The sequence below is a fragment of the Anopheles funestus genome, chromosome 2RL, assembly GCF_943734845.2.
Source record: "Anopheles funestus chromosome 2RL, idAnoFuneDA-416_04, whole genome shotgun sequence".
In the NCBI taxonomy this organism is placed as follows: Eukaryota; Metazoa; Arthropoda; class Insecta; order Diptera; family Culicidae; genus Anopheles; species Anopheles funestus.
In genome coordinates this window covers 94165138-94190705 of record NC_064598.1, presented here as the reverse complement: position 1 = coordinate 94190705, position 25568 = coordinate 94165138, and the positions used below count along the sequence as shown (strand labels likewise).

Here is a 25568-nt window from a genome sequence, read left to right as displayed (position 1 = left end):
AGATAAATGTGAAGTATAATGCGTTTAAATAAATTCCGCTATTTCGCCTTCAAAAGCAATTCATAATGGAACGAGTCGAAAAGAACATTGTCATACAATTAAAGTATCTTACCGTTTTGCAATTTCTAGGCTAGTGTGAAGAAGAAAAAAAATGTGTCGCATAAAAGTTCAAACAATTTCTTTCGTAACGAAATGACTTTTCTACGGGTAAAACCATCAAAAAACGTATGAATGGACCCATTAGAAGCATTCCAACGCAAAATGGAAATTGAAGAGATGGTGTTTATGATTTTGCAACAGTGTCTAACAGTGTGATTAACTTTGCATTGGTTTGTTTGTATATTGTTTTATTTGTTCATCCTTCATCATACTTTCTTTCACTCCAACAATTCCGTTCTCTATCTCCCTCTCCCTCCCTTCCCTCTCTTTCTCTCTGTATCATGTGTTTTCCTTTCTCATCATTCTTGTTTTTTTTTATTATCTTCAACGTACACTTCATCGATTCCCTAAACGGTTTTTGTTCCGACGGCTCCGCACCCTGCCAGCCGTGGCATAAAACAAATCAACAACACTAGATTGAAATAAAAAAAGAAAACACGTATCTTCATTATCAGTACACACTCGATACAGGTGTCTCGTAGAGTCTTTTGAAGCTTTATCTTATTATGGTTCAGTGTTTCATTAGGTGGTCACAATTACATCTCTTATGTTTAAGTACAGCAACGACTTCAAACGACACTATCTTGATGTGTTTTGTTTGTTTGTTTGTTTTTTTTGGTTTGGTTTTTTGCTAGTCATGGGATGGAAAGGATGGGATGGGATAATTGCAATTCGTCCATCAACATATACATGTATATATACGCGACACTAGATGCTAGATGCTTACTGGGTAGATATAAATGACTTCGAATGAAATTTGCCTCGATGAAAAGGCTCTCGCGCAAAGGGTTAAACCGGTTCACTGTTACGGTTAGAGAAAATCGGCCCCCGTTCTGGTGATAGTGGTTTAATCAGAACTAATCGCCCAACACTCCATGGCGACTATCATGTACCCGACGGTGACGAGAGGTGAATTTTACTATCGTTTGTTTGAAAGGCTGGGAAACGGTCCACCTCTCGACATCGCTTGTGCACCGATGATGATGTTGGCGCAGAAGGTAACACAATCGCACCACGGAATCGAACGGAACTGATGCTCCACACCAGCCGGGTAAGGAAACACTAACTGTAGCGACATCTTACCCACTTTTCTTTTGCTTTTGGGGAACACAATCGAAACTAACTGGTTCAGCAAACAACCATTACCCTTCTGGGGAGAGTCTTTTTCGGTGTATTCGGTCGATTAAATTAGCTGTCAAAATGGGCTTTCGACGAATGTAGCATTATGAACTGACACTAATATTGGTTTTCCCAGGGATATTTCCATTGTCAATAAATTGTGTGTTGATCGGTTTAATGTTTTTACTAAAGAAATTGTATGTGGCAGAAGGACTTTCCACTGTGTTCGAACATAATTAAACATCTGTGACCTAAAGCGTCCTAACCTGCGGTGATGCGGTAATGTGTGGCTGGGCACCATGGCACTCACAGGAGGTCACATTTAGTAGATTCATCTGTTTCATCCGTTATTGTGGTAGTATAAGTTATGGTTAAATTTATGTGGTTTTATGTAGTTCTATGTGATTCATTTTTATCCCCAGGATACCAGGAAAACTGTTTACTGTTACTGTTTTACATCATAGGACTAATTTGTTCCAAATCCAATTTTCCATCCAATGTATTAGTGCATCTTTTTTTCACCTTCCTCTCTTTCTCTTTCTCTTATTCTGGACAGAATGCTTTGCAATTGTTCTTTTCTCTTATGGATGTTCTCTATTTGGGTACTTTTGTTTTCTTCTTTAAAATGTCTTCCTTTTTTTCGAGTTTTATTCTCTTTTTAAATCATTCTAAAAATTAAAAACAAAGTTATTATTGAAACTTAAACAAAAAAAACACTTACATAATTTAATTCTTGTGCAATTTCAATTACGAAACGTACAAAAAATCACATTAACTATACTAGAATCTATCTTCCCCGCACCAAAAAGAAAAAAGTTTATCTAACACAAAAAAAAAGAAAATCAACATTGAAAACTATTTATTTTCCACTTGAAAGATGTATTTTATGTTCATTTAAATTACCACCAAATGCGCATTTCTGGCATTTGACACACAAACACACATCAAGAAAGCTTAGCGCTTAAGACATTTTGGTTTTTTACATTTATCGTTATCATGCATAGTAGAAATGGGAAATGTAATTACCGCAGCGGTTTAATGTTTTCAACCCCCCGTTTTTACCCTAGTACAGTAACAGTGCTTCGTCATCCCCACCCCGTGATCTCGCCAGTCACCAGTCACCACACCATCAGTCAGATCTGTCTGAATGTTCCGGAATTTGAAGGAGGACAGACAGCGAAGAAACAAAGCGTTTTTAGTGGGTGTTTTTCCTTTTTTTGTTTGTTCTTGAACCAGTTGAACCAGTGGACACTTCTTCGTATGGACCGTTAGCAGCGTGCATGCTTACGTGTGTGTGCTTTTTTTTTTGTTCTAATGACCCCAATGTCTGAGGGAACACTTTTACGAGTGACTCAAACTCCGGTCTGCAAAATGGTGCCCACTTTCTGCTAGCCACCAAGGGAGCCACTTCGGAGTGCGTCAAATGCTGTTGCCCCGCACACATCGATAGAGCTAGGCGTAATCGTAAAATGGTTGCGTAACTGTATGCTTTATGTACGTGTATATATATATTTATGTATATATTTGTGTATATATATAAATGTATGTTTTGCTTCTTTATATAAAATCCTTAATTCACCATCAGAGCAGCTAGGAAGTAATTTGTGTTTGCAATAAACGTTGCGCGTTACATACAATGCATCGTAAAGGTTAGGTTCCGTGTTCGTGATCAGATTTGCTTTTCGTGTTTCGTGTTCCGTGATAGATAGCGCGTTTTCCGATATATCGTTTGCATGGTTCTGGTTGTCGTATTTATTGTATGAAGCAACAATTAAAATTATGAAAAAAATCCAGTAATTCAATGTATCATTGTGTAAGAAAATTATAGTTGTGAATATAAACAATCAAAATCATTACTCCATCTAGCATAGTTGTAGATAAAAAAATACAAAAAAAATTAACATCCTTTTAAACATAATATAACAAATTCATGTATAATAACTAAAGCGATCGAGAAAAGTTGAGAAGAGCTTAGTGATTCAACTCGTTCAGCGCTCATCCCCATTTCTGGAACAGACCCATGCGTTGACAGCGGCAATTGGAGCCCCAGAGATTGCATCGGCAGGAGCTGTTGTGGCAGCAGTCGTTCGACCGATGATCACAGTTGCCACCCCGTGGAATGCAGCCCCTTCGGTAAACCTGGATCAGGGATGATCGTCTGGAAAAGTTCAATGGAAAAAAATAACAATCAGAACGAGATCAGATTTTAAAAAAATCTTTTTATTTAGATAAATAATGGATTAAAACAGTTTCTAAGAAAACGTTGAAGAGATAGATGAATGTTTTAAAAAGTTTTAAAAGGAAAGATTTTAAATCCATATTTTTCCCTCCTTAACACTAAATAGCTATTAAGAAAAAATAGCTTTTCAAAAAAAAAACAGCAAGAAAAGACTAATTAAGTTTCCTTGTTTTAGTTCTCGCCCTTTATCATTGTCTTTTTTTAACGATTACACTAACATAATACTTAGTAAACAGCTAATGACAGTAAAGCTGCACAGTTAATTAGTTACTACAAATGGAGACATACCGTGAACTAAATATGCGTTAATTATCCCCCCAAAACAAAACATCAAAAGATACTAGGCAAACGGTCATTAATCACTCAATCACTGACAGCTCGTATCGGTGTGTGTCCGCGTTGAAAATGACACTGCACCGACTGGATGCGGCCTTTAGCATAAATGTAACTTACTTTACGATTACTCACGATTAAAAACAAAAGCCACCGCATATCGGCCTCATCTTTCCGATGGCCTTCGAATGGCGGTAAAAAATATGTCAAGCTCTGGTGGAAAAAAGAGCGTGTCAAAGTTGCAAAAAAGCGTGAATGTTATAAAAAATGGAACGGAAAATCGTTAATCCAGCTCACCAATACAAGGTCAAATCGTAAGCCAGTTTGTGGTTGCGTTGTATAAATAAAGCTCTCGAGTTATGTGGTTGTTAAATGGGGTAAGAGAGTACAAAAAAACACCATCACGAGCGATAAGCATGAAGTGTCAAAATGTGTGTCACTTCCAATCAATTTTCACATCCCACACTAAGTTGTATGGGGTGGGAGTTTGTTTTTTGATCATGTGTGACAACTCAGCAGTTTACTACTGTTCACTTCATTCGCGTCGTATTCGGCACGGCATACATACATTCTTCCGCAGATGGCAGATTAAGTAAACCATCAAAAGCGAAAAGCTCAAAAGCTCAACGAATAATGCGCAAAAAAGTCGACCTGTTTGGAGGGTGAGTGTTGAAGTGATGTACAACTTTTATTTTTTTTTTTGCTCTCGTTATACACTGCCTACTATCAAACCTTTGGACCTGTTGGCCATGAGCCCTCCGTAATCGCTATGTTAGGATAGGAATTTCGGAATTTACCACACCGATAAAACGTTGTTGGGAAATCAAAACGAAAGCAGAGGATAGAAGAAGAAAACAAGCGGAAAAGTCCCCACCTTCAACCTTAGGCTGATGAAATGCCCATCGGGTGAGGGTTTGGCCGTGTGAAGGAAAAACAATCTCTTGACAGTTGGAGCTTTCGTTGTCACGGTGACAAAAAATAATAATAACACACGCTCGATAAGAAGTTTCGAAACGAAGGAAAGGACATCCATCCATAAACGTCCTTGATGCTTGAGCACAGATTGTCTTTTCGCTGGTTTGCTTCTCATGGTCAAGCTTTTCTTATGTATTTCCTTTCCCCTTTTTTTGTGACTCTTCTCACCCGAAATACACACACATGAACAATCTGCTTTTCTTTTCTTTTACAGTATTGTGTTGTGTTTTGTTTTTTGTGCCACCGTTCTGTTTCGAAAGGGAAAGGACATTTCTTTGGAGCTTTTTCACACATTTGTTACGAAATGTTGTGTAGCGGGCAAAACATGCTCTACTTTCCATTTTCATCTATTTTTACGCTTGCTCACCCATTTCCGCCTGTTTGACAAACAGGCGTGTCTGTGGTAATGTTGCGGATGAAATGGAATTTTCATCACGTCCCGAATTGGTTGAAATACTATGCGCGGGGAACATATTGTTCCTCTCTGGATGGGGGGATGAATGTTCTAACAAATGGTTGAATATATTTTTATGACGAATTGTTTATAACGCTTCTCCATATGGCAACAGCTGCTGACCACATAATTGAAAGAACCGATAGGGGTTTTTTTTATTTCAAAGGTACTTGAACAAAAAAATCCTCATTTTGATTGCGGCTGAATCCACTTGAAAGTTATTTGATTTTCATATCGTTTCTAATCGATCATTCATGACAAAAAATAGCACCAACTGAGGCCAACCCACTCGAGCGGTTGGGGGTTGAGCAAAATTGAAAAACTTTTTTTTTCCAACCCTCAAGGAATTCAAGGAAATCTGGGGAGCCGTTCATCGAGTTATGGTAAATCAGGTTAACTTTTTCTGAAGTTTAGAATTTCCATCCAAACACGTATGCGTATGCGGGATGCAATTTAGATTTCAGAATTTGTTGTTTGCTTCTTCACGTGGAATGTGTTTGCGAAGATCAAATATTAGGTTGTACATTCATCATGGGTTATTATTTATTAATAAAAAAACTCACTTTGAGGCTCCTCCTTGTAAATAGTTTTCTAACAGCCCATCGTCCGTAAGACTCGCCCGGTCACTGTCTTCGACGTCATCTGTAAAAAAAGGAAATATACATAAAAGTTTTATTAAAAATAAATTCCATATTTTTATTTAAGTTAACTTTATATTTAACCAAGCCAAATTTACTAACTTAAATAACACTGTGAAAAGCGGAAAAAATGCTTAGCATAATTTTAACGAATCTTTTTCATATGATCACTACCATGTCATTACTTAGAAGTGAGAGATCACACCATGGACCTTCTCGTTCCATTATTGGTTTCCTTCAATTATCCTCCGCTAAATCAAATCTACCCCTCAAATCACTTCTTTTTCCCCTTCGTACGAACGTACTGCTCTGGGAGATCGGAACTTTTCCATTAAATTTTCACCAAAAACTGCATGAGCAAATAGAAAAAGAGAGAGAAAAAACCGACCACACGTGTCTAACAAATTCCATATGCCGGAAATTACCACACAACATTACCCCATTGTGGATGTAGGGAAATATTTCCTTTTATTTTGCCTATCGGGTTGGTCACATGCCTGGAAAATTTACCCAACCCAGTACGCGGATTCCCTAGGTGTTCCCCTGGTTTTGGCACCCTCGTCCAGCCACTGCCACTGGTTTGGATGGATGCGATAGCATAAATTTGTAGCGAACCAAGTTAACATCCACTTAAGCGCACATGATCGCCAACCCATGCCGAAGCAACACATTATTGATCCATTTCGGAATCACCCAACCCTCGGACAACCCCGAAAGGGTGTCCTCCCTTTCGACGGGAGTCACGGGTGTTAGTGTGGTTGACGTTTGCGGGCTGTTACGCTCGCTTGCACACATGGCGCTTTTTTGCTCTTTTGCCTGCTACTCTTTAATCGATCTCGTAGGCGTGCCAAAGCATGGAGCCTGGGTTGCCACAAAACGGCACCAAACCGAGTGAACCATTTTGTTAGGGTTAGTCATATGGATTGATTGTATTTATTGGCTGTATTTTTCTACACCACCACGACACACACACAAACGCACTCACAAATACGCTTTTCATTGGCTTTATCGATAAGAGAATCAGTCAACAACGTTGCACAGATGTGGTTACGTGCAAACCGTACGAAAAGTGCGATGTAATTGAGCATTAAGTTGGTACTAAACACTGAGGATGGAAGAAAATTGCAAAAAAAAAACGAGAAGTTGAACCATCAGCGCTCCCAGTGTTCCAGTGAAATTGAGACAAAAAACTGAAGATAACTCGTCAGCCATGTTACAACGTGGCAAGCACCCGATGACGTCCAGAGCGGTACATGTCCTTATATATATATATTGGTTTCTTGTTTGTTTTATGGTAAGTTTATCGAAATCGGAACGAAATCAATCGTGTTGGTTGTGCATTACGTGGGCAGATGTGCTGTTTAGACACACAGCTGTTAATACTTATTGTAAGGCATGATTGATACGTGCAGAAGAGCAGGAAATTCGGTTTGCTTGCTTTACTAAATCACACTCGTCATGTCCTATTCGAAACCGTATAAGTTTCCGGTAGAGATGAGAATAACAACTCTTTTAAGTGAGTCAACTGAGAGTGAATGAGTCGTTATTAGCATTTTTTTGGAGTAATTTTGTAAAAATTTATAAATGTGATAAATTTTCATGCAAATTTGTTGCAATGTGTTTCTTTTCACTCAAATAATGCTTTAAATTAGAAAAATAATAACAAATCCAAAAAATTTTTTAAAAAAATTTTCAGCTCGAAAATTTCATAAGGCTTACCCCTTACGTTTTTTTTGGGCAATTTTGCAAAAAAAATGAAATTGATTTATTTTAATGCCAATCGGTTGCAATGTGTTTCTTTTCACTCAAGTAATGCTTTAAATAAAAAAAAGAGTGAAAAATAATAAAAAAATCAAAAAATTCAAAAAAATAAAAATTTACTAAGGCTCATTTTTGCACCAAGTTTTGCCTATAACTCGGTCGATACCTAACGGATTGCCAATCTTTAACCTGTGGTCGATAGATGGCACCAATGGCTACATTTTCTTCTTGGACAGCCATGCTCTCAGGTGTCCGTGCCGGAAGTTATTCGAGGAACCAAGTTCCTTACCCTGTTTGAGAAAATGTAAAATTTTCCTCATTTTTGCACCAAGTTTTCCCTATAACTCGGTCGGTATCCAACGGATCGCCAATCTTTAACCTGTGGTTGATAGATGGCACCAATGGCTACGTTTTTTTCTTGGACAGCCATGCTCTCAGGTGTCCGTGCCGGAAGTTATTCGAGGAACCAAGTTCCTTACCCTGTTTGTGAAAATGTAAACGAATATAGCCTTAGTTTTTTTTTGAGTAATTTTGCAAAATTTAAAAAATGGATGTATTTTAATGCGAATTTGTTGAAATAAGTTTCTTTTTACTCAAATGATGCATTAAATAAAAAAAGAAGAAAAAATAATAAAAAAAATAAAAGTGTCTTGTAATGAAACACAGTGCTAGAGAATTTCGCCTCCGATACGACTAGGTGTTATCATGCGTAAGCTATGAAACAAGGGTCCTCCTGCATCAACCAACAGGTTTCCAATTCCAACAATCGCTCCTTTGGTTAAAAATCGAGTCCTCTTCCAAACCTTTTGTTGTATCATAATGGGGAATTTATATCAATTGCAAAGAATCTCGTCCGGAAAACGAGAAGCAAACGTTCAGGCCTTGCTAGTACCTGGAAAGCTTATTTTTCTATTTCAAGAATCTAAGAATGAAAAATCTACAGTCAAAAGGAAGAGAATATAGACAAAAAAAACAGAAAAGAAAAATGAAACTGCTTGCCATGGTGGTAATCCTGGTGGAAGAATAACATAGACAAGCAAAGCAAGTATAACAGGTGAAACGTTTTAAAAAGACATTGCATCCATTGTAATTATGAACGAATCAAAATGGTGTTTAAAAAAAAGAGAAAGGTATTGTTACTGGAATAGAATGTGCAGGGAAAGGTCTCACTTCATTCTCTCCATTCTTGTTGAATGTACATATAATGTCTACTTTCTTGCGTCTTTTTGCTTCATATTTCTTGTTTTAATAACACAAGTACATTGGCTTCATAAAATTATGATGTGACATGTTATTGTTATAAAATACATGCTCAATTTTATAAATTTTAGACACCGTGTCTCAACGTTGATGCGATGAAGCACCACAAAAAGGCGACAAAAACTTTAATTTCTATACATTTTCCACTCTTGTGTTCATAAAGAACACTCAAGCTCTTAGAGCTGACTGCAAAAAAAGAGATAAAAAGTAGAGAAGACATACAAGTTAACCTCAATCAGTGCACTCAACAGTTTCATCTTGCCTTCATCGTCGTAAATGTCATCCTTCCCACACAAGCCTTTTGTGACGAAGAAGTCTTTTTTATCCTTATGCTATTAACACATATTCAACTTCACTAACAAGCAGAAAGAGATAAGACTTGGCTGACCGCAACGCTGAAACTCTGTACGATAAGTCGATCAATGGTTAAAGTTTAGCTGAAATAAATTAAGCTCTCTGTGTGTGATCTGTGTGATAGTGTTGGAACTATCACAAACATTAAATATATTGAAATTGCGACTGACACCCTTACATATGGCATTCACGTAACTTCAAAGAGAAAAGCCCTTATTGAAGTTCCATTTCGTCGACGCCAGCATAATAATAATGTTTGTTGATCTAACGACGAAGTTGAGCACTTTCCGACACGAAGTCGGTGTGATTTTTTTATGCTACTTTTTTTTGATGATTTTTTTTCTAACATCACTTCACCATCCATTGCTGGAATGGAGACTATCGTGGGGAGAGCGCAACATTTCTATTTTCATCCAGAGGAAAATTGTCCTTCATCTGTCCCGTTAGCCTATCTTACAAAATATGTAACGGATAACTTCATGAAGATGATGATGATGATGATGGTGATCCAGTTTTATATTTTTACATCATCAATTTAAGGGTGCTAGGTAAGCGTGAAGCAAAATATTCGTACATTTTATTTCGCTCCCCAAAAACCTATTTGGAAACACACGGACGAAACACCATGTGTGTCGGGTCGCTTATTGAGGTAATGGCGAAATTGCCCACTCAAGTTTTGGGGGGTTTTTCTTACTACGATTTTTTTGTGTGTGTGGAAAACATCCTACTGGAGGGTGCTTGTGGCATAATCATATTTTTAATGTAACTTAATTTGACATCTGCTTGTCGCGTTGGTTTTTGCCTAACTTTTAGGGGCTTAATTTGGCCTTTTCCGACAGAAGCAAACCATGGATGGAAAGAGAAAACATGATTCAAAGAATATGTTTTATAACGCCCAAGTAAAGATACAAGGTAATTGGTAAATTGAAAGCGATACCTATGCGCTAACACGAAACCTGGACGACCGAGAACAGAGATTTTCCTGGAAAATGTGAATAAAGTGAAGACGATCAAACTTTTCTTTATTTCGATTTTTTCTGAGGTCGATCAAATGCTTTTAATTGTGGATTATTAAGGTATATCTCCATTTGCTGGGCTATGTCCTTTTTACTAACTCATCCAAAAAGGTAATCAATCTTAATCTTCTGAACGCTCCATTACTCGAGAATGCAAAGAACTCTACTGCTGGATGCAAAATAGTGAATTTTGCCTTAAATTGCCACAGACTAGTTCCAGAGCTCCTTAACATCACTCTGTGGTGCCGTCTTAAGATGGCCGCAATCATTGCATTACTGACTCGTGCGGTGCACTTTTCGTTTTTCCCCCTATCTGGGATCGGGCTTCTTCCAGTAAAGGTACACAATGAAACGATACCTACAGTAGAACGCTTCTACGGCTTGTGTTGATTCAGTGTGCAATTTCAATTTCCTCGAACTTCCTGGACCAGGGCTAAAACCATACCGGCGGCAGCAAGCTGACACAAAGAACCGAGACGCCATCTGGGTTCCGTCCATTGCCACAGCTGTCCCGGCGGTGTGGTTTCTTTAGCACAGAAAACTCCATTTATTGTGCACTGGTAACGACCCAAGGGAAGGGTCGAAACCCTGTGGCTACACTGGCTTAATACAATGGATTCCAAAATGGCAACCATTAATTGAGAACATTCCAGCCATTTCCGCCAGAAAGGACCAAGGAGACAAACTGGCGGAAAGGGAGCAGAGTGTGTTACCGCATGATCCAATTCGCTTTAAAATCTGATGCTTACAGTGTCACGAGACAGTAAGTGCAGCTTGCTGGGACATTAAGTTGATTAGATCATAACAAAGGGCCATCCCTTACGGTGCACATTGTTTGTAGCTTTATTAAAAATACATTTTTTAGGCTTAAAAAAATTGTTACAATTAAGGTAAAAACTCTAAAATTTCATTATACATTCAATTTGTATCTGGCAAAAGCAGTGGACAAGGGAGAAGGAAAAAAAACAGATACATCTACCCTTTATCTCATAAGATCTCTTGTATCAAATAAACCCCATCCGGGATGTGGCAAAGGTTCAACAAATCTCTGCACACTTTAAAAAGGTTTATTTCCTCTTCCACCCTATAGGGCTAAGGAGGTTTTCCTTCCATCGCCCTTTTCCGTGAGCTTTTCGCAAACGGAAAGCTTCCACCGGAACATCCAGCACCTGCACAATACACCACGGCAGATCCAACCATTGTCGCTAATCACTGATCCGTAAATGAGTGCGACCATTTGAGTCCATTTTTTTCCTCTCCGTTACCACCATTATTCTAGGAACTGATTGGCATGCGTGCGTGTGAACCAAGCGTGACGATGTATTATGCGGGATTCGGGTACGTGAATTGATGAGAGATTTATTCTGGCCGTTTTGTAATGTTTTCTTTTTCTCGCTTATCAGTCCTTTATCACTGCTTTCAAATACAATTGTAGACGTGCCACTTTTGATAACCGTTTTGTGTGAAGAACAGTTTTGAGAGAATCTGATGCAGATATGAATCTTCAAACAAAATGACTGCCTTTGAGTCTTTATTGTGGAGGTGCATCAATCTCGATAGATTCATGAGAAAGGTCTTCAAAAGATTGTAGATAACCTTATGGCTGGGGCACATGATGAGGATTCCGGACTCATGCTGCACCAGGAAGGTGTTCTTCAACGAACCGTTCGGCACGAGATGTAGAGGAGCCCTGGATCAGGTGGAGTCAAACCTGGCGGAGATCGGATGCAGCCTTGGGTGAGAGCCTAGACCGAGTTTCCTGAAAACGAATCGGAGATCTGACCATGTCTTTACGACGTGCTCAACCCTGAGTAGGTCAAGAAGAGAGTCTTCAAAAAAAATAGAACTTTATGAGTTTTCCACAAATTATTTTAATTGAAGTTCATGAACTGTCAGATATTTATCAAAACCAAAGATCTCTTTCCACGAAAGAATGGGTTGGAGAAAAGTCCTTCCAATCGTTAAAAAAAAGCCGTAAAAGCACTTATCATAACTTCGTAAACATTCTCAAGCAGCAACAGCGTCGAAAAAGACAGTAAACGATATCACATTTCCATCGGAAGTGGCTTCGTCCTCGCCCGAACATCAAACACTTTTCCTTTCTTCTAAATTCAATAAACAGTTCCACCGATTCTGGCCTTCGGTGTCCAAAAGCTACCGAGGCCCAAGCTACGCATCAGAACGTCATGGAATGGTCGTAGCAGGTGCTAATGTCAAACACCTTGTCCAAGCGAAAGGAAACGCCCGGAAAGCAATCCAATTCGAATGTCTCCCGCGAGTCAACAAGTGATCGATTTTCCAAGTCATGGTCTGTACGAGCGTCACCGCTTCCATCTGGCAGTGACAACGGGGATCGCATTAGGTAACTCAATCAAAACTCCTTCGCACTACTAAACTCCATTTGGAAAAGCACAAACCGGCCGATTGTTTGCTGGCGTACCTTAGATCGAAACTTATAATAACTTCACCCGTCTCCAGGATCCGGGGACCAGGGATATCGATGACATCTTTGTACGATGCAAGCAATCCTTTCTTGCCTCGATCGTTTGATTTTCCTTTCGCTTAAGAAAAGCTCCCTTAAGTATACGCTCCGATAAGGAGGAAACTCGGATAAGCAATGCAGCAAAAAGCGTTTCCGGTTTCATCCATTCGCAAAGTGTTTCCTGGTGCTTTCCTGGTGGGGCTAATCGAATTACCATCGTCATCAACACCGGCGACTTGCTGCATACGTAATTAAACAACGCTCGTTGCTCGGGACATAGCAAGACAAAACGCCTTTGCTGCAGGCGTAGTAAAACCTTTCCCTTATTAGGTTTCCCACCCATCGGTAAGGAGAGCCCTTTCCGTACACCGTGAAATTGGAGAACGCGTGCACTAGTTTTCTTTTGTAACTATTTATTTACGTATCATAAACTAGCCTGGGCAGCCGTGAAGCGTCCCGGTGTAACGTTTCATTATAATTTATGCAGCCATTTCTCACGCTGCGGGTGAGCGAACGTAAAGCGATGAATATATTACAACCCTACGGCAATGGTTTTTACCCTTCTTCGTGGTGGATAGCTTTCTTCTGGTGCTGTGGAGGTTTTGTTTTGTAATGGGCACAGACTCGAAGGTACCATAAATATTTCTGCTGCAAGCTCCAGTGCAGTGCATTGTTGCACGGGTTTTCGGTATGAGAGGTACGTTTACGTTATTGAGATAAACAGCTGTTGTAGCGTTGTAATGGAATTATTTCAACATATCCAGTCACATGATAGTAGGTCACCATATGGAAAGCTTAACATTTTGATAACATTCATTTTTTCTACATTATTATTTATTTATCTAATTTCTCTTGGTTATGGAACAAATCAAATAGAAAAAGTGAGGTTATTTTGCTACATATTCTTGCTAATTTTATTTGATTTATAAATAGTTCTTTTTTCTTTCTATTTTTTAAAGAGAATTTTGTAAAATTTTAATTAATCTTTATAATTTGCTCTAACAATCACATCCTTTTAAAAAGCTTATTAAGAGCTTCAAGATGATGAATTATTACAATCTAATCTGTCAAACCACAAACGGTCCTCTCTAATGCAACCGTAGGATGATGGATTTTGCTAAACTGAATAATTACCCTTTCGACGCCAACACTTTCTATTTATAACGTCCAAAAAATAAACAACTCCTTTAATGCGCACAAATCGACGACAATGACGTTCCGGATTCATCCGTTTTTACCCCTGCCATTTCGTCTAATGGCGGTGCATCCAAACAGAGTACGATGCAGGCAACCGTCACTAAAAATAAACTCCATTAAAATAGCCACTCATTCAAGGACACGGTGTATTCTCTCTTCGGGGTTAACCCCAAAAGCTCACACTTTAGCGTAATCTCTACGAACCAGACTTGCAGCAGGCGTCCATGCGAAAGGTCAATTTACCGGAAAACCCGTTTCCCGGAACTATTTTAACCTGCAACCACTCAAAACTGTTTGCATTAAAGCTTATAAATTATTCATATGCTTCTGTTTTGGTTCATGGCGGCGCTCCTAAAATTGAATCTACCTCATTCCGATGGTTCAATTATAGACACTTTCTCCACAATCCCACAATTATCGTGAAATAACGCTACGCTGGAAGCGACAGTAACGGCAGCAAGGGAAACATTTCCTTTGCGCTAATGCCATGCCAGCATACAGGCATATCCGTACCGGAAACAGGGCAATCATAAGCCAGCAAAGTTTAAATTATATTTTATTTTTTCGCTCACAGGTAATCCACAGAAAGTTGTCCTGACAGGAAGGTGAAGTTTTCTCAAGTTTCGAAACAAACCAAGCGAAAAAAAAACATGGCTGACCATAAACTCAGGCTCAGACACAAGGAAAATGTTCTCCATTTTCCCATTCAGGTAAGTCAATTCGACCAGACAATCGTAAAGGAAATGGTTTCATTCCCGTTGTTTATTTGTCGTTGCAAAACAATGCTGCGCCCTATTTGCCCACTGCTCTACAACAAACGCCGTAACGTTGACATAGTTAAACGAGAAAAAGGTGCCGCGTGTGGGACTCCCACCTTCATACCGGAAGTACCACAGAAAGGAAATTGTAAAAGTGTGCAACTGGTGCCCATACTATTACGCGGGAAGCTTATTTCAGTCGACCCATGACGATAAATGGTGAGCGATATTTCGCGCTATTACCAGATCCGGATGCCGCCGGTTTGGCCTCAATCAATCCGTAGCTTCATACACGTTTTACCCATTTTTACGCTCAATTTATGAAGCTGCGAGCTAATTTAGTGACACATTTTCCTCATGCACATCAGGCTGGTTGTGGGGTCAAAGTTGGATTAAACCGGAATGCTGCATCCTGAAAGCTACTTTAACGAAAGGCTGGGTTGAAATTAGCTTCACCCGCAACTTTACACATGAACGGATCGGGTCCCGTTGGGATCGCGGTGTGGCGTGTGAGAAGTTACAACAGCACCACCGGTCGTCAAGTGTTATTTATCTTTCTGCTTATCCCAAACGATACCGGGACCGTGCCTGCGAGCAAGGACGATAGAGGCGTGCAAAACCCCTTTGTGAAGTCCGCGCTGCATGACAGACTGTGCGTTCATCGCCATCGCCTGGATACTTTAATTGTGGGTTTAATGGAAATTTAAGCACAGGATCGGTGGTTTTTTAAAGAGCGATGAAGGAAGAAGTAGTGCTTCTGTACTTCTGTTATGAAAATTGCATCTCCAAAGATAATATTTCTTAAATTTTTCTTTTATTTATTTATTGATACTTAAACATTTTGTGAATATGGCTCCTCTTTATGTTAAGATAAAGCACTTCATAAAGAAGCTATTTATAATAAAATAGCTAATTTCCACGGTGTAATCATTACAATTACAGGATGCTGTACAAGCTCATTATGTTATGCAAAATGCATACTTTACGGCGCCGCTTGAAACGTATGTATTTGCTATAAACAGTTATCGCTTTATCTCACTCAGAACATCCCAATTGTTGCTTTTTTTTTGCTTATAACATAATACACTCCATAACAATTACTCAACATAAACTCGGAGAACATCCGTGTCTCAACAATAGCCAGCACTCCCCCCAAGCGCAGCCAAATAATAAATTTAATCACAAAAGTCGTTGCGCCTTGTAGCGTGTCACGGTTCGCACAGATAGCCATAGTAACAAGCGCACACAACAATGCAGCGCCGGAAGTTGGAAAATGGTTTATCTCCTTTCATCCCCGGCGAATTGTACGCTTCCACACTATTCGCCGGAAGAATGTACAACAAGCGAAAGAAAACTGGAACTAGTTCTCGTGCGGCACCGGTACCCAGCTATCGGTGTGGCCCAGATAAGTGGCTTCTTCAGAAGTGTTGCTGGTACATTTCGCTAGTTTGTCGAGCTTCCGGGGGTTGCACATACCGTCCCGTTTTTATTCTTCACCTTCGTGTACTCATCATCATCATCGTCCACTGCCATTGCAGCAGTACGTGCAATGCGTCTAATGGCCAAGAGAAGTAGTACCCTATTCACGCCATATACTAAGGTAGAAACACCATTCAAGGGATAAACTCTTCCATCGCAGAAATATGCAATTTGTGCACTATTTTACATCCAACCCGCTCATGCGAATCTTGTGCCGACGTTAATCATGGTACGCATCTCGAACAACCTCGAACGTCTACCAGGGCCCAGGTTCACCCAGGGGGATTGAGCTGATAAATGATTCCTCGTGTGCAGGTGGCAATGATGCTAAAGTCATTAGTCTGTCGTTAGTCGTTGGCGTATATTTGGTGTGCCTGGCGGCTTTTGAAGTGGCATCGTAGCGAAACGTTAATAATGAACCGAATGCATCCTTTAATGCTCTCGGGTCCAATTTGTTGGGGATGGTGGAATTTCCATAACCAGTGAATGATACGATTTCCTTACACCTGGGCACGTGTAACAGCTGTGCGAGAGCAAGAGGGCAAATGGAATGCTTCCTCCAAGCCAGACAGTAAAGTTTACTGGCTGATAGACACGCGACAAGACAGAAATTCGCGACATGAAATATCCATTTTCATTTTTATCTCATCGCTCTGTTTGCTCGACTGCATATGAAAATAGATAACTTTCAGTTTATTTCGGTATTGTGCAAAGCGCGATGTACAAGAAGTATTATTCATATTTATAAATAAGTCATTCTGAACATCTAGCGACGAAGTAGAATATATTTAACGATAACATGAATCTGGAAAAAAAACTAAAAGCTTATTTATATCTTCTTTAATGCCCTCAGAAAGAAATCCAATCCGTTTCCCTCTAAATAATGAGTAAAAAAACTAAATTCATTCATAGAAAAAGGTAACATTATTTTGATTCATAAAGAACTGGACAGAAATGAATGAAAATAAGATTACTTGTAAGCTAAATCCGGCTCAAAGTAACAGAATCTGCTTGAGAAAATCCACTCACTAAATCGTCCTTTTCGAACATTTTAACTGTTCTTCTTAGTAAGCCGATTTCATAGTAAAGTGGACCCGTACCACTGTTCAATCTTTCCTCGATAATGATCAGAAAGATATACAATCAACAACAGCACTGTTCGGACCGATTCATCAAAGTCTCACCCACGACCAAAAAGCTTAAAAGGTAATCTATTTCTTGATTTTTGTTGGGTTGATCCTTTGCGTCGTCCAGACAACGGAAGGCAGTTTTTGGGTGGCGTCTCCACACTCGCTTACTGACCAATAAATTCATCACCACGACTAAACTAAGCGTCTTCTGGTGCCACCCAAGGTGCCAACGTTTGAAATGGTCTTTTTTCAAATTTATTTTTTCCTGTTGTACTAAATTTGGTTCCAAGGTTCGCAAAAAATAAAAACGTCTTGTTTTCCCTTTTTCCCGTAACATTCCCAAATGAGGAAACGATAACACTTCGGAAGTGAATATTCATTTGCACATTTTTCGCCCAGTGTCCAAGGCTGATCCCGTTTTATTCCTCTTTTATTATTCGTTTCGTTCGAAGGTCTCTCTTTGATAGCAAATACGTCTCCGGATTTTAGGGAAATTCAGCACTCCATAAGGTTTGTAGAAATGACAAATTTCCTTACGCCAACGAACGAAAATTGATTTATTGGAAGAAAACCTTCATCGTTGGATGGAATACTAATGACCGATTGTTTGTGTACCGTTTTTCGTATTTTGTTGAAAATTGAATCTTTAGATCCTTCAGGCCCATTTTGTCTTTTTCTTCCAAGAAACATAACGTCGCTTCTTCATAGCTTGAATCGTACAGTTCAGCATCCATTTTGTAACATAATTCACCTTTTGCGTTCCCAACACGAGCCTTAAACGTGAGCTAATTGTTTTCTATAGACAACTGAAACCACGCACAATGGAAGTGTTGTAATTCGTGCCTCATTTTAGTGCTTGCCACCAAGGGCAGAAGCCACACGATGAAACCTTCCAAAAGCACAATAACAACGTGAACGTTAGGCGCGCTCTCGTACCAAATGCAGTGTGAAAAGGAATCCTCACCCAAAAGTGCTTTCGTGTCAAACGAGGCCAATTATTTCATGGCCTTCAAATCGAGCTGTTCGTGCGACACGTGCCTTTCGGCATGATCTATGTTCAATGAATGATTGGTCGTTTGATTTTTTTTCCTGCCATCTAAATGGCCGGATTTTGTAAAGCATTTTGATGCTTCTAGAGAGCTTTGGGGGAGAGTTTTGTTTTTTCCAACCACGTAATCTACAAACACTCATAGACGCTCGTTAGTATGGATTATCTCGTTCTCGTTGTACAGTGCAGTGAATTAATTGATGATGCCCACATCAACATTGATACGAGAAAGATGGATTTATCTCTCACGTCTTTTTTAAAAATTATTTTTTTGTGGAGAGCTGCGTAGAGATAAGAGCCGATGAATGAGCGATATTTTGCGTTGAGATATGAACAATGTTACGCAATGGATAAACTTATCCAAAGAAGAGGATAAAAACCACAAAAGATCAAAGTCAATGTCTATAAATAGTGGATAAAATTAAACCCATAACGTACTTTATTACATTTACTCCAAGTTTGTTGTTTCCTCTCATCGTTCAAAGGTTCCAATCAAACTTCCAACACGTTTTATTTCATCGCTTATGCACCAAAATTTAACATCGGACCTCGGGCTCACAACCGCAAAAGCATGATTATGTTTTAATCACCTTACGAAGTGATCGCCTCCACCTCGCGAATGTTTCCATAATTTTGCTGCCCTTTTATCCACGAAGCGTTAACAAGACCGCCTCCGCAGCCCTTAAATGAACCGTCAATCAATGGCACGCCGAAAAATGGTTTGCTTTACGGCGATGCAGAAATTGGTTCATCAAAGCACCGGAAGTTCAGTCGATCACTCCGAGCTGTCCATCAGGTTGCTTCGGGGCAGATTTACGTCAACTTAGTGTCAACCCGCAGCAGTCGCACACGACTCGAGCTGGGTTTTTTTGTCGCTGAAGGTTGAAGCGACGGAAGAGAGATATTCAAACCGTCTTCATCAGGAAGCATTGGGTTTTTCCACTCTTCTTATCTTAATCGAAACAGTACACTGCACTTGCGACGACGATGTGGTTTTTGCTATTGAAAGGCCTTCTCAGAATTGAATGCTTTTATTGAACAATTTTATCACAAAACAGGGAAAAGTGCGACATACTATGGAGGGATGTGTTATGCTTTAAATACTTAAACAATATACTCGCGGATAAGAAAACGACTTTTTCCTTTCTTTTTATCACTTTCACAATAGCCGCAAAGACACTTTAAGAATACGACTACGATACACTGACAAACTGTCCAGCTTCTTCGTCGCAAAAAAAAACTAATTTCAGGAACTCAACAACTGACTCATTCGTCTGTCATTGTGTGCCAGCAGCGGCAGTTTTGAGGGGGCCACATTAAAGTGAAACGATGACGAAGCGATCCAGTCCCAAAACGTGTACGCAAACGCATCCACCTCGCCGGAACTCACGTTGCTATAAAACATGATACCAACAAGTAAGAATGATGGCGACAATCGGGCGTGTACCGTCCTGAAGAATGAATGTCCCCATGTTCGGAATCGGAACAGTTTTTGCTTGTCCGATTGTAGCCAGGTTCATTTCCGTTGTGCCGGTTTTTTTTAAGTTCGGTTATTTCTATGACGAATCACTGACGCGTGGAAGCAGAGGAAATGGAAACAATGGCCAAACTGCTGAGTTGGCCACTCCATCCATCCGAGTGAAAAACCTCGGTGAAAGGTTCGTTTCAGTTTAAGCTTTTTCACCGACGAGCAGACAAAAACACAAGGACGATAATTCATAATCGTTCAATTGCTGTCCGAAGCAATTTCGTCGACCCATCCCAGTACATTTTAGCCGAGCAAGCAATAAAATAGGTTGCCATTTTGTTCTCGCCAACAAAATGGGAAACGTTCTTAAAAGTCAAACGCTAGGTTAAGCGGGAACGAATGCTGCAAAAGGGGCCCTTTTTTTCCTCCCGATGGGTAATCTCGTGAAAGTGGCAAAGATATGAGAAATGATGTAATCATTCAATGTCGCTTGAAATTTCCACCCAACATATGTATGTGTATGTGAATGTACAGGGAGCATCCTTTCCGACAAGTAAATGGAATGGCTTAGTAACACATTTCTATAAATGTTTTATCCGTGATTCGTAACCATCCAAGACAGTTCTCTGAACTGGCCCTAAAATTGTCATTCGCAACATAGTGAACGTCTTTTACATTGTAATAAAATCCACCCGAGAAAAGGATTTGATTAATCGATTGTGGTGTTCGTACGCGTCCCAAAAATACATTTTTACGATTGTTTGAATTTAAAATAATTCTGAAGAATTCCAACTCGAATAAATTATTAATTATTTATCCGTGCTCATCGCTACTCGACTCTGGGCTGAATAAGCGGACTACACGGATAATAGAAACATCTGCTTTTGCTGATAATTATTAGTGTAAAGTGTGTGGAATTTTATTTCATTTTGTCGTTTATTAAATTTAAATATTGTGAATATGTATCTTATCAACTTTTACTACACAATTCCTCACAAACTCTTGAAAACAGCCCAAAACGTCTTTGAAATTATTGCATCCTAAAAGCACGGATAAACCGTCACCCAGTTAAAAAGGCAGCCAAATATTTCGTGGAATACTTTAATTAAACTTTTACTACATTTTTTGTTCAACAAACTGTCGAACCACGAACATGTGACTGAACGTAAGAAAAATCTATTGTGCTGGAAAAAATGGAAAGCTTCCATCAAAAGCAGTTATAAAACTTATCCCCTCATAACGAACAACCTCTTGGTGGAGCGACCTTCGTAACCGCTTCGTTCAATAACCCGCCCAAGAAAAAAGAGAGAAGCCCCATCTTAGAAGAACAAATTGCACAACCAAAAAAAAATCCCCCATTTTCATTGTTTTCTTCTCGCTCGTACAAGCGATCACGACACGAACGACAAACGACCACAATCTGACTATTTCCACAAGTAAACTCCATCTCTAATAGGATGTCATTGGCATTTTTGTGGTTCATATTTATGATGAAGTGGTTGCTGGGTTTTCTCTCCAAAAAAAAACGAGAAAATATTCTCAATTTTAAAATATGATGAAAAGGTTTCGCAACGATTTTAAGGATGAAAACACACTAAACACAGCCCGTTCCACGGTTAGCAGCAAAGAGCAACAAATTCTTCCGATTGACACTTGCTTGACGTCGCACCTTTATGCTCAGTTTGCTTTCAACTTTGACCCGTTTTGTTTTTTGGGAAGTTTTTGTGGAAGCTTTTTGGGAAAAGTTTGTTTGACGAAGGTGCAGCAATTGAATGCTACCTTTAATACTACCCAACGAATTGGTTGTTTAGGAATGAAACAAAGGGAAAGGATATAGAGGCCCATCTCAGCACTTCTGACAAACGTTAATTAACAACGTGGTCAGTGGTCAAGGATACCTGTCCACGCCATGAGAGCTTTTACGTAAAACAAAGTAAAAAAACTCAATTAACAATGAATGATCTCGGTTAGACAACTGACACCACGAGGCAGAATGTACACGTGAGACAGCATGAAATTCATATGACTTGTACAAGGGACCACCGGACACCGAATAATTTATCACTTTCTTAAGAGCATCATTGTGAAGATTTAATTGCTTCAAACACTCGATCTCTATGAAGCTAATCATGATCATGCAAAAGTAGATGTATGAATTAATGATTTATTAATGTGAACATCCGTTGATTAAGTGTCAAAATAAAGCTAACAAACTAATTTCTGCTGCAATCTCGTAATTCAACATTTTCAAAGGAAACCGTGAACAAAACATCGACAACATTCATCCATATTAACCGTGCACCGTTTTGCTGCGAATTCTGTTTACAATGCTGCAGGATATTTGGCGCCAAATGGGAAAGACGACGCTGCCAACAAAAAAATACCCCTTTTGCTCACACTCGCTTCGTTTGTTCCGGTACAAACATGCTTTTGCCGAATTCGTGTAATTTGTTCGCATTATAACTTTCACCCGCAGGTCCCGCGTACCGCTGGCAAAGTCAAACATTGACTACGGGTAGACATTATCCGATTGTCTTCGCTACTGTGGGACTTGCGACTGTCTTGTTATCTGTCTGTTTGACTGTCACGGTTTTGCCAGCATTCCCATTTCCCATTACACAGTTAACTCCATTCATTCCGACCCTGGTAAGGGTGTACAGCTACTTCAGAGCGTCATCTTGAGGAGCATTTGCTAAGGAGGATGGAATAAACTTTTCCCATCTCACATTCACACCATCGGCAATAAATTTTATATCAATGTTTCAGATTTTTTTTTGATTCGTCTCTACTTTTTGTCACAGTTAATATAATCGATAAATGAATGTTTGAGAAAGGTGCCGATAGGGGAGCATTCCGACCCAACCAGCGGCGAGTGGTTTTTCCTTTCTTCCAAACGCTTCCCACCCGAATACGAATAATTCATTCCAACTTTCCACAACCACAATTGTTTCGAACTTTTGTGGATGCGTGTTTTAAAATAGAACCTGTCACTAGTCCGTACTGCTGCATACGAGTGCTGCATAATGGTGAACCAGCGACCAAAACTTTAGTTGGAAAACAAGTTAAGGAAAGGGAAAAAAGAGGTGAAAAGAACGTGAATGATGTGGAATAAGTTTCATGTGTATTCCTACCGTAATGAAATAAAAGCTGCAGTAAATGGATTGGAAATACTAACCAAAAAAACAAGATTCTTCATTTTCTTCCACTTATTTCCCCACAGGTTTAACGAATATAATATGCAAATTGCACAATCGTGCTCCACCTCAAATTGAACCGTTCTTATTGTGTGTCGTAGTTTTTCACCGAGGAAAAATTGTAAAACATTTGCTTCCATACTATCAGTTCACACATTTCTATAAATATTTGTTTCTGTACTTTTTTCTGATGGAACGAACATTTACATCATCTCAACAAACTTCGATCCTCCTAAACATGCAAAATACGTTTGCTTTATATACTTAAATTTTTGCGTGACCCGCATTTGGGGTTTGATAAAGCATTTTTTTTTTCTTATAAAGAAACCACTTTAACACTTTAACATGCAAACACGTACCATGCCACAAACGTTCCGCTTAGTTTAGTGCAAACAGTTTCCATCTCCGTATGCCGCTCGTGAAAGGATAAATATTTACGCGAACTTATACCACTCCTAACCACATCGCCCTTCCGATGCTGTCCTTTAAGATGGCTACATCATTGGAATTCATACTTATCGTTAGCAAACGGTACAGATAGAGAGATGCAACATTCCGGAGGCAAAAGCACAGACTTGAGGTATACCTTCCACAACATTAAAGCCATTCATAAAATTCCATGCAGCGAAAGCAACAACAGCAGCAGCTCTGTTGTGCACCGATTCAATCGAAAGGGCTTCAACATTCCGTACGTATAACATCGCCCCAATGCGGACTGGGCGCCTCCATCGCCCGTCGGCGACCAGGCGCCTCCATCGCCCGTCGGTGACCAGGCGCCTCCATCAGATTTCATCGAGCGTGAATGATGCTCGCAAAACATTGCGCCTGCCTACATACGGGCGACGATAATCGGGGGGGTGAAAATCATTTAGCCTGTAAGTGGAATCATGTGGAGCTTATCTGTTGATAGTTGTGTGCTGCAAATATCTTGAGCGTGAACGATGATAAACAGTTGCAAACGCTTGCTTGTGCCGGATGGATGGAGTTTCGTGTGGACAAATTTGTTAAGTAATCAGTGCGGAAGAACGGTCCACAATACTGATCAGTAATAATAAATTTAAATAACAAATTTTCCCTCTTCAGAAAGCTAATATCAGTCAAGTATAAATTAAAAAAAAGAAACAATTTAAAAGATCTACCCAACGGGCCAAAACTCGTAAACTAACGCAAAAACCGAAAAACAACCGGAAATTATTGCTCACCCCCATCACCTTCTTTTTCACATCGCCCACTCACCAGCAACGTCCTACCCGAACGACTTCCATTTATTAGAATTTCCTGCCCGTTTGGACCGTGTATTTTTTTCTGTCTGTTTTTGTTAATGTTCGGTGCACGAACACGCTACAACTCTGCCAGCACGATATGCCTTGAAGGCATTCAACAGTTTGCTCCTAAAATGGTGACACACACACAGCAAGCCAGCGACACAGTCACAACCCCGTCGGGAAGCCTGCAAGACTTTATCGGGTGATATCGGGGCACCAACGAAAAAAAAACAGGTGTGCAACAGGCGTTTTTTCACCCCCCCTTTTCTCTCTACTTTTTCCGAGGACGCCTACCCCAGGGCTACGACACTTGACGGGGTGTTCTCGTGGTACATGTTACTGGTGTGCCTGTGCTCATCAAATGTCACCATATGGTGGCGAAAGAAACGGTTCAGAACTAACTCGTCGGGAAAAAGGGTACTTCCCGAGTACCACCGTCTGACAGTGCCGTTCTTCAAGATAAATGAGCTAACTGTAAGCGCGTTCTTTTCGATTCGTTTGTGTTTGTGTTTGGGAGGTTTTTTTTTTATTTTTCCTAACGAACAAACACGTACGTGCACGTTGGGGATCACTTACCTTCGAGCAGATTGGACGGTACCGGGTACCGTTCGTCCGATTCGTACAGATAGTTGCTGGCACCGTGCGCTCCCGCAATGAACGCAATCAGTAAGCAGATCAACAGTCTTCCCACCGTACACTTATTCATCTTGCGCCGTCCACTGCTAAACGGTGGCTGTCTCACTTTAACTGCCAAAAAAATTACGCCACACAAAAACCGGTACGATTCACCAATTTACACCGTTCCTTCCTGGAGCCGTATGCGTCAAGCCGTATGGCACACCTCTTTTTGTTTTTTTGAAAATAGTAAGCTTTGTTTGCTTCCAACTGTCTTAACTGCACCGCTTACTATGATTTTTGTGCGCCCCTCACAATGGTCGTTAATTTTCCGTTAATTTAAACTAACACCAAACACTCGCCACGTGTAGACGGGATCTATCCGGGTGGGGGTTTTTTGTTTTCGGTTTGTTTTTGCTTGAAGTTACAGACAACACCAGCTGTACCACGATCCAAATGCAACTCGCTGTTGCCCGAAATGCTCGTCTTTCCGTTTACTTGTTCGGGTTTCGCGTACACAGCAGCAGCAGCAACACTTCCGAGTGCCACCGTTTCCGAGAGCGAAATGATGGGACATCATCACAGCAGCGGCGTTCTTATATATAGCCTACCGTATCGCCCCAT

General features: G+C 40.0%; 1 protein-coding gene across 1 annotated transcript; it reads right to left on the bottom strand.

Moving 5' to 3' along the window:
- Nucleotides 1-282: 282 nt before the first annotated feature.
- On the bottom strand, nucleotides 283-25568 carry LOC125762806 (U8-agatoxin-Ao1a-like). Its single transcript, XM_049425306.1, has 3 exons — nucleotides 24906-25568; nucleotides 5843-5921; nucleotides 283-3436 (listed from the first exon to the last, which is right to left on the bottom strand). Exons 1-3 carry the CDS (start codon nucleotides 25033-25035, stop codon nucleotides 3274-3276), a joined length of 372 nt encoding a protein of 123 aa, XP_049281263.1. The 5' UTR covers nucleotides 25036-25568; the 3' UTR covers nucleotides 283-3273.

Bases quoted from the DNA above. Each gene is read 5' to 3' on its own strand.
- LOC125762806 (XM_049425306.1), bottom strand. From the start codon at position 25,035: ATGAATAAGTGTACGGTGGGAAGACTGTTGATCTGCTTACTGATTGCG. The intron at 5,922-24,905 runs GTAAGTGATCCC...CTTTTTTTACAG, and splicing joins ACCGTCCAATCTGCTCGAAG to ATGACGTCGAAGACAGTGAC. The intron at 3,437-5,842 runs GTGAGTTTTTTT...GAACTTTTCCAG, and splicing joins TTACAAGGAGGAGCCTCAAA to ACGATCATCCCTGATCCAGG.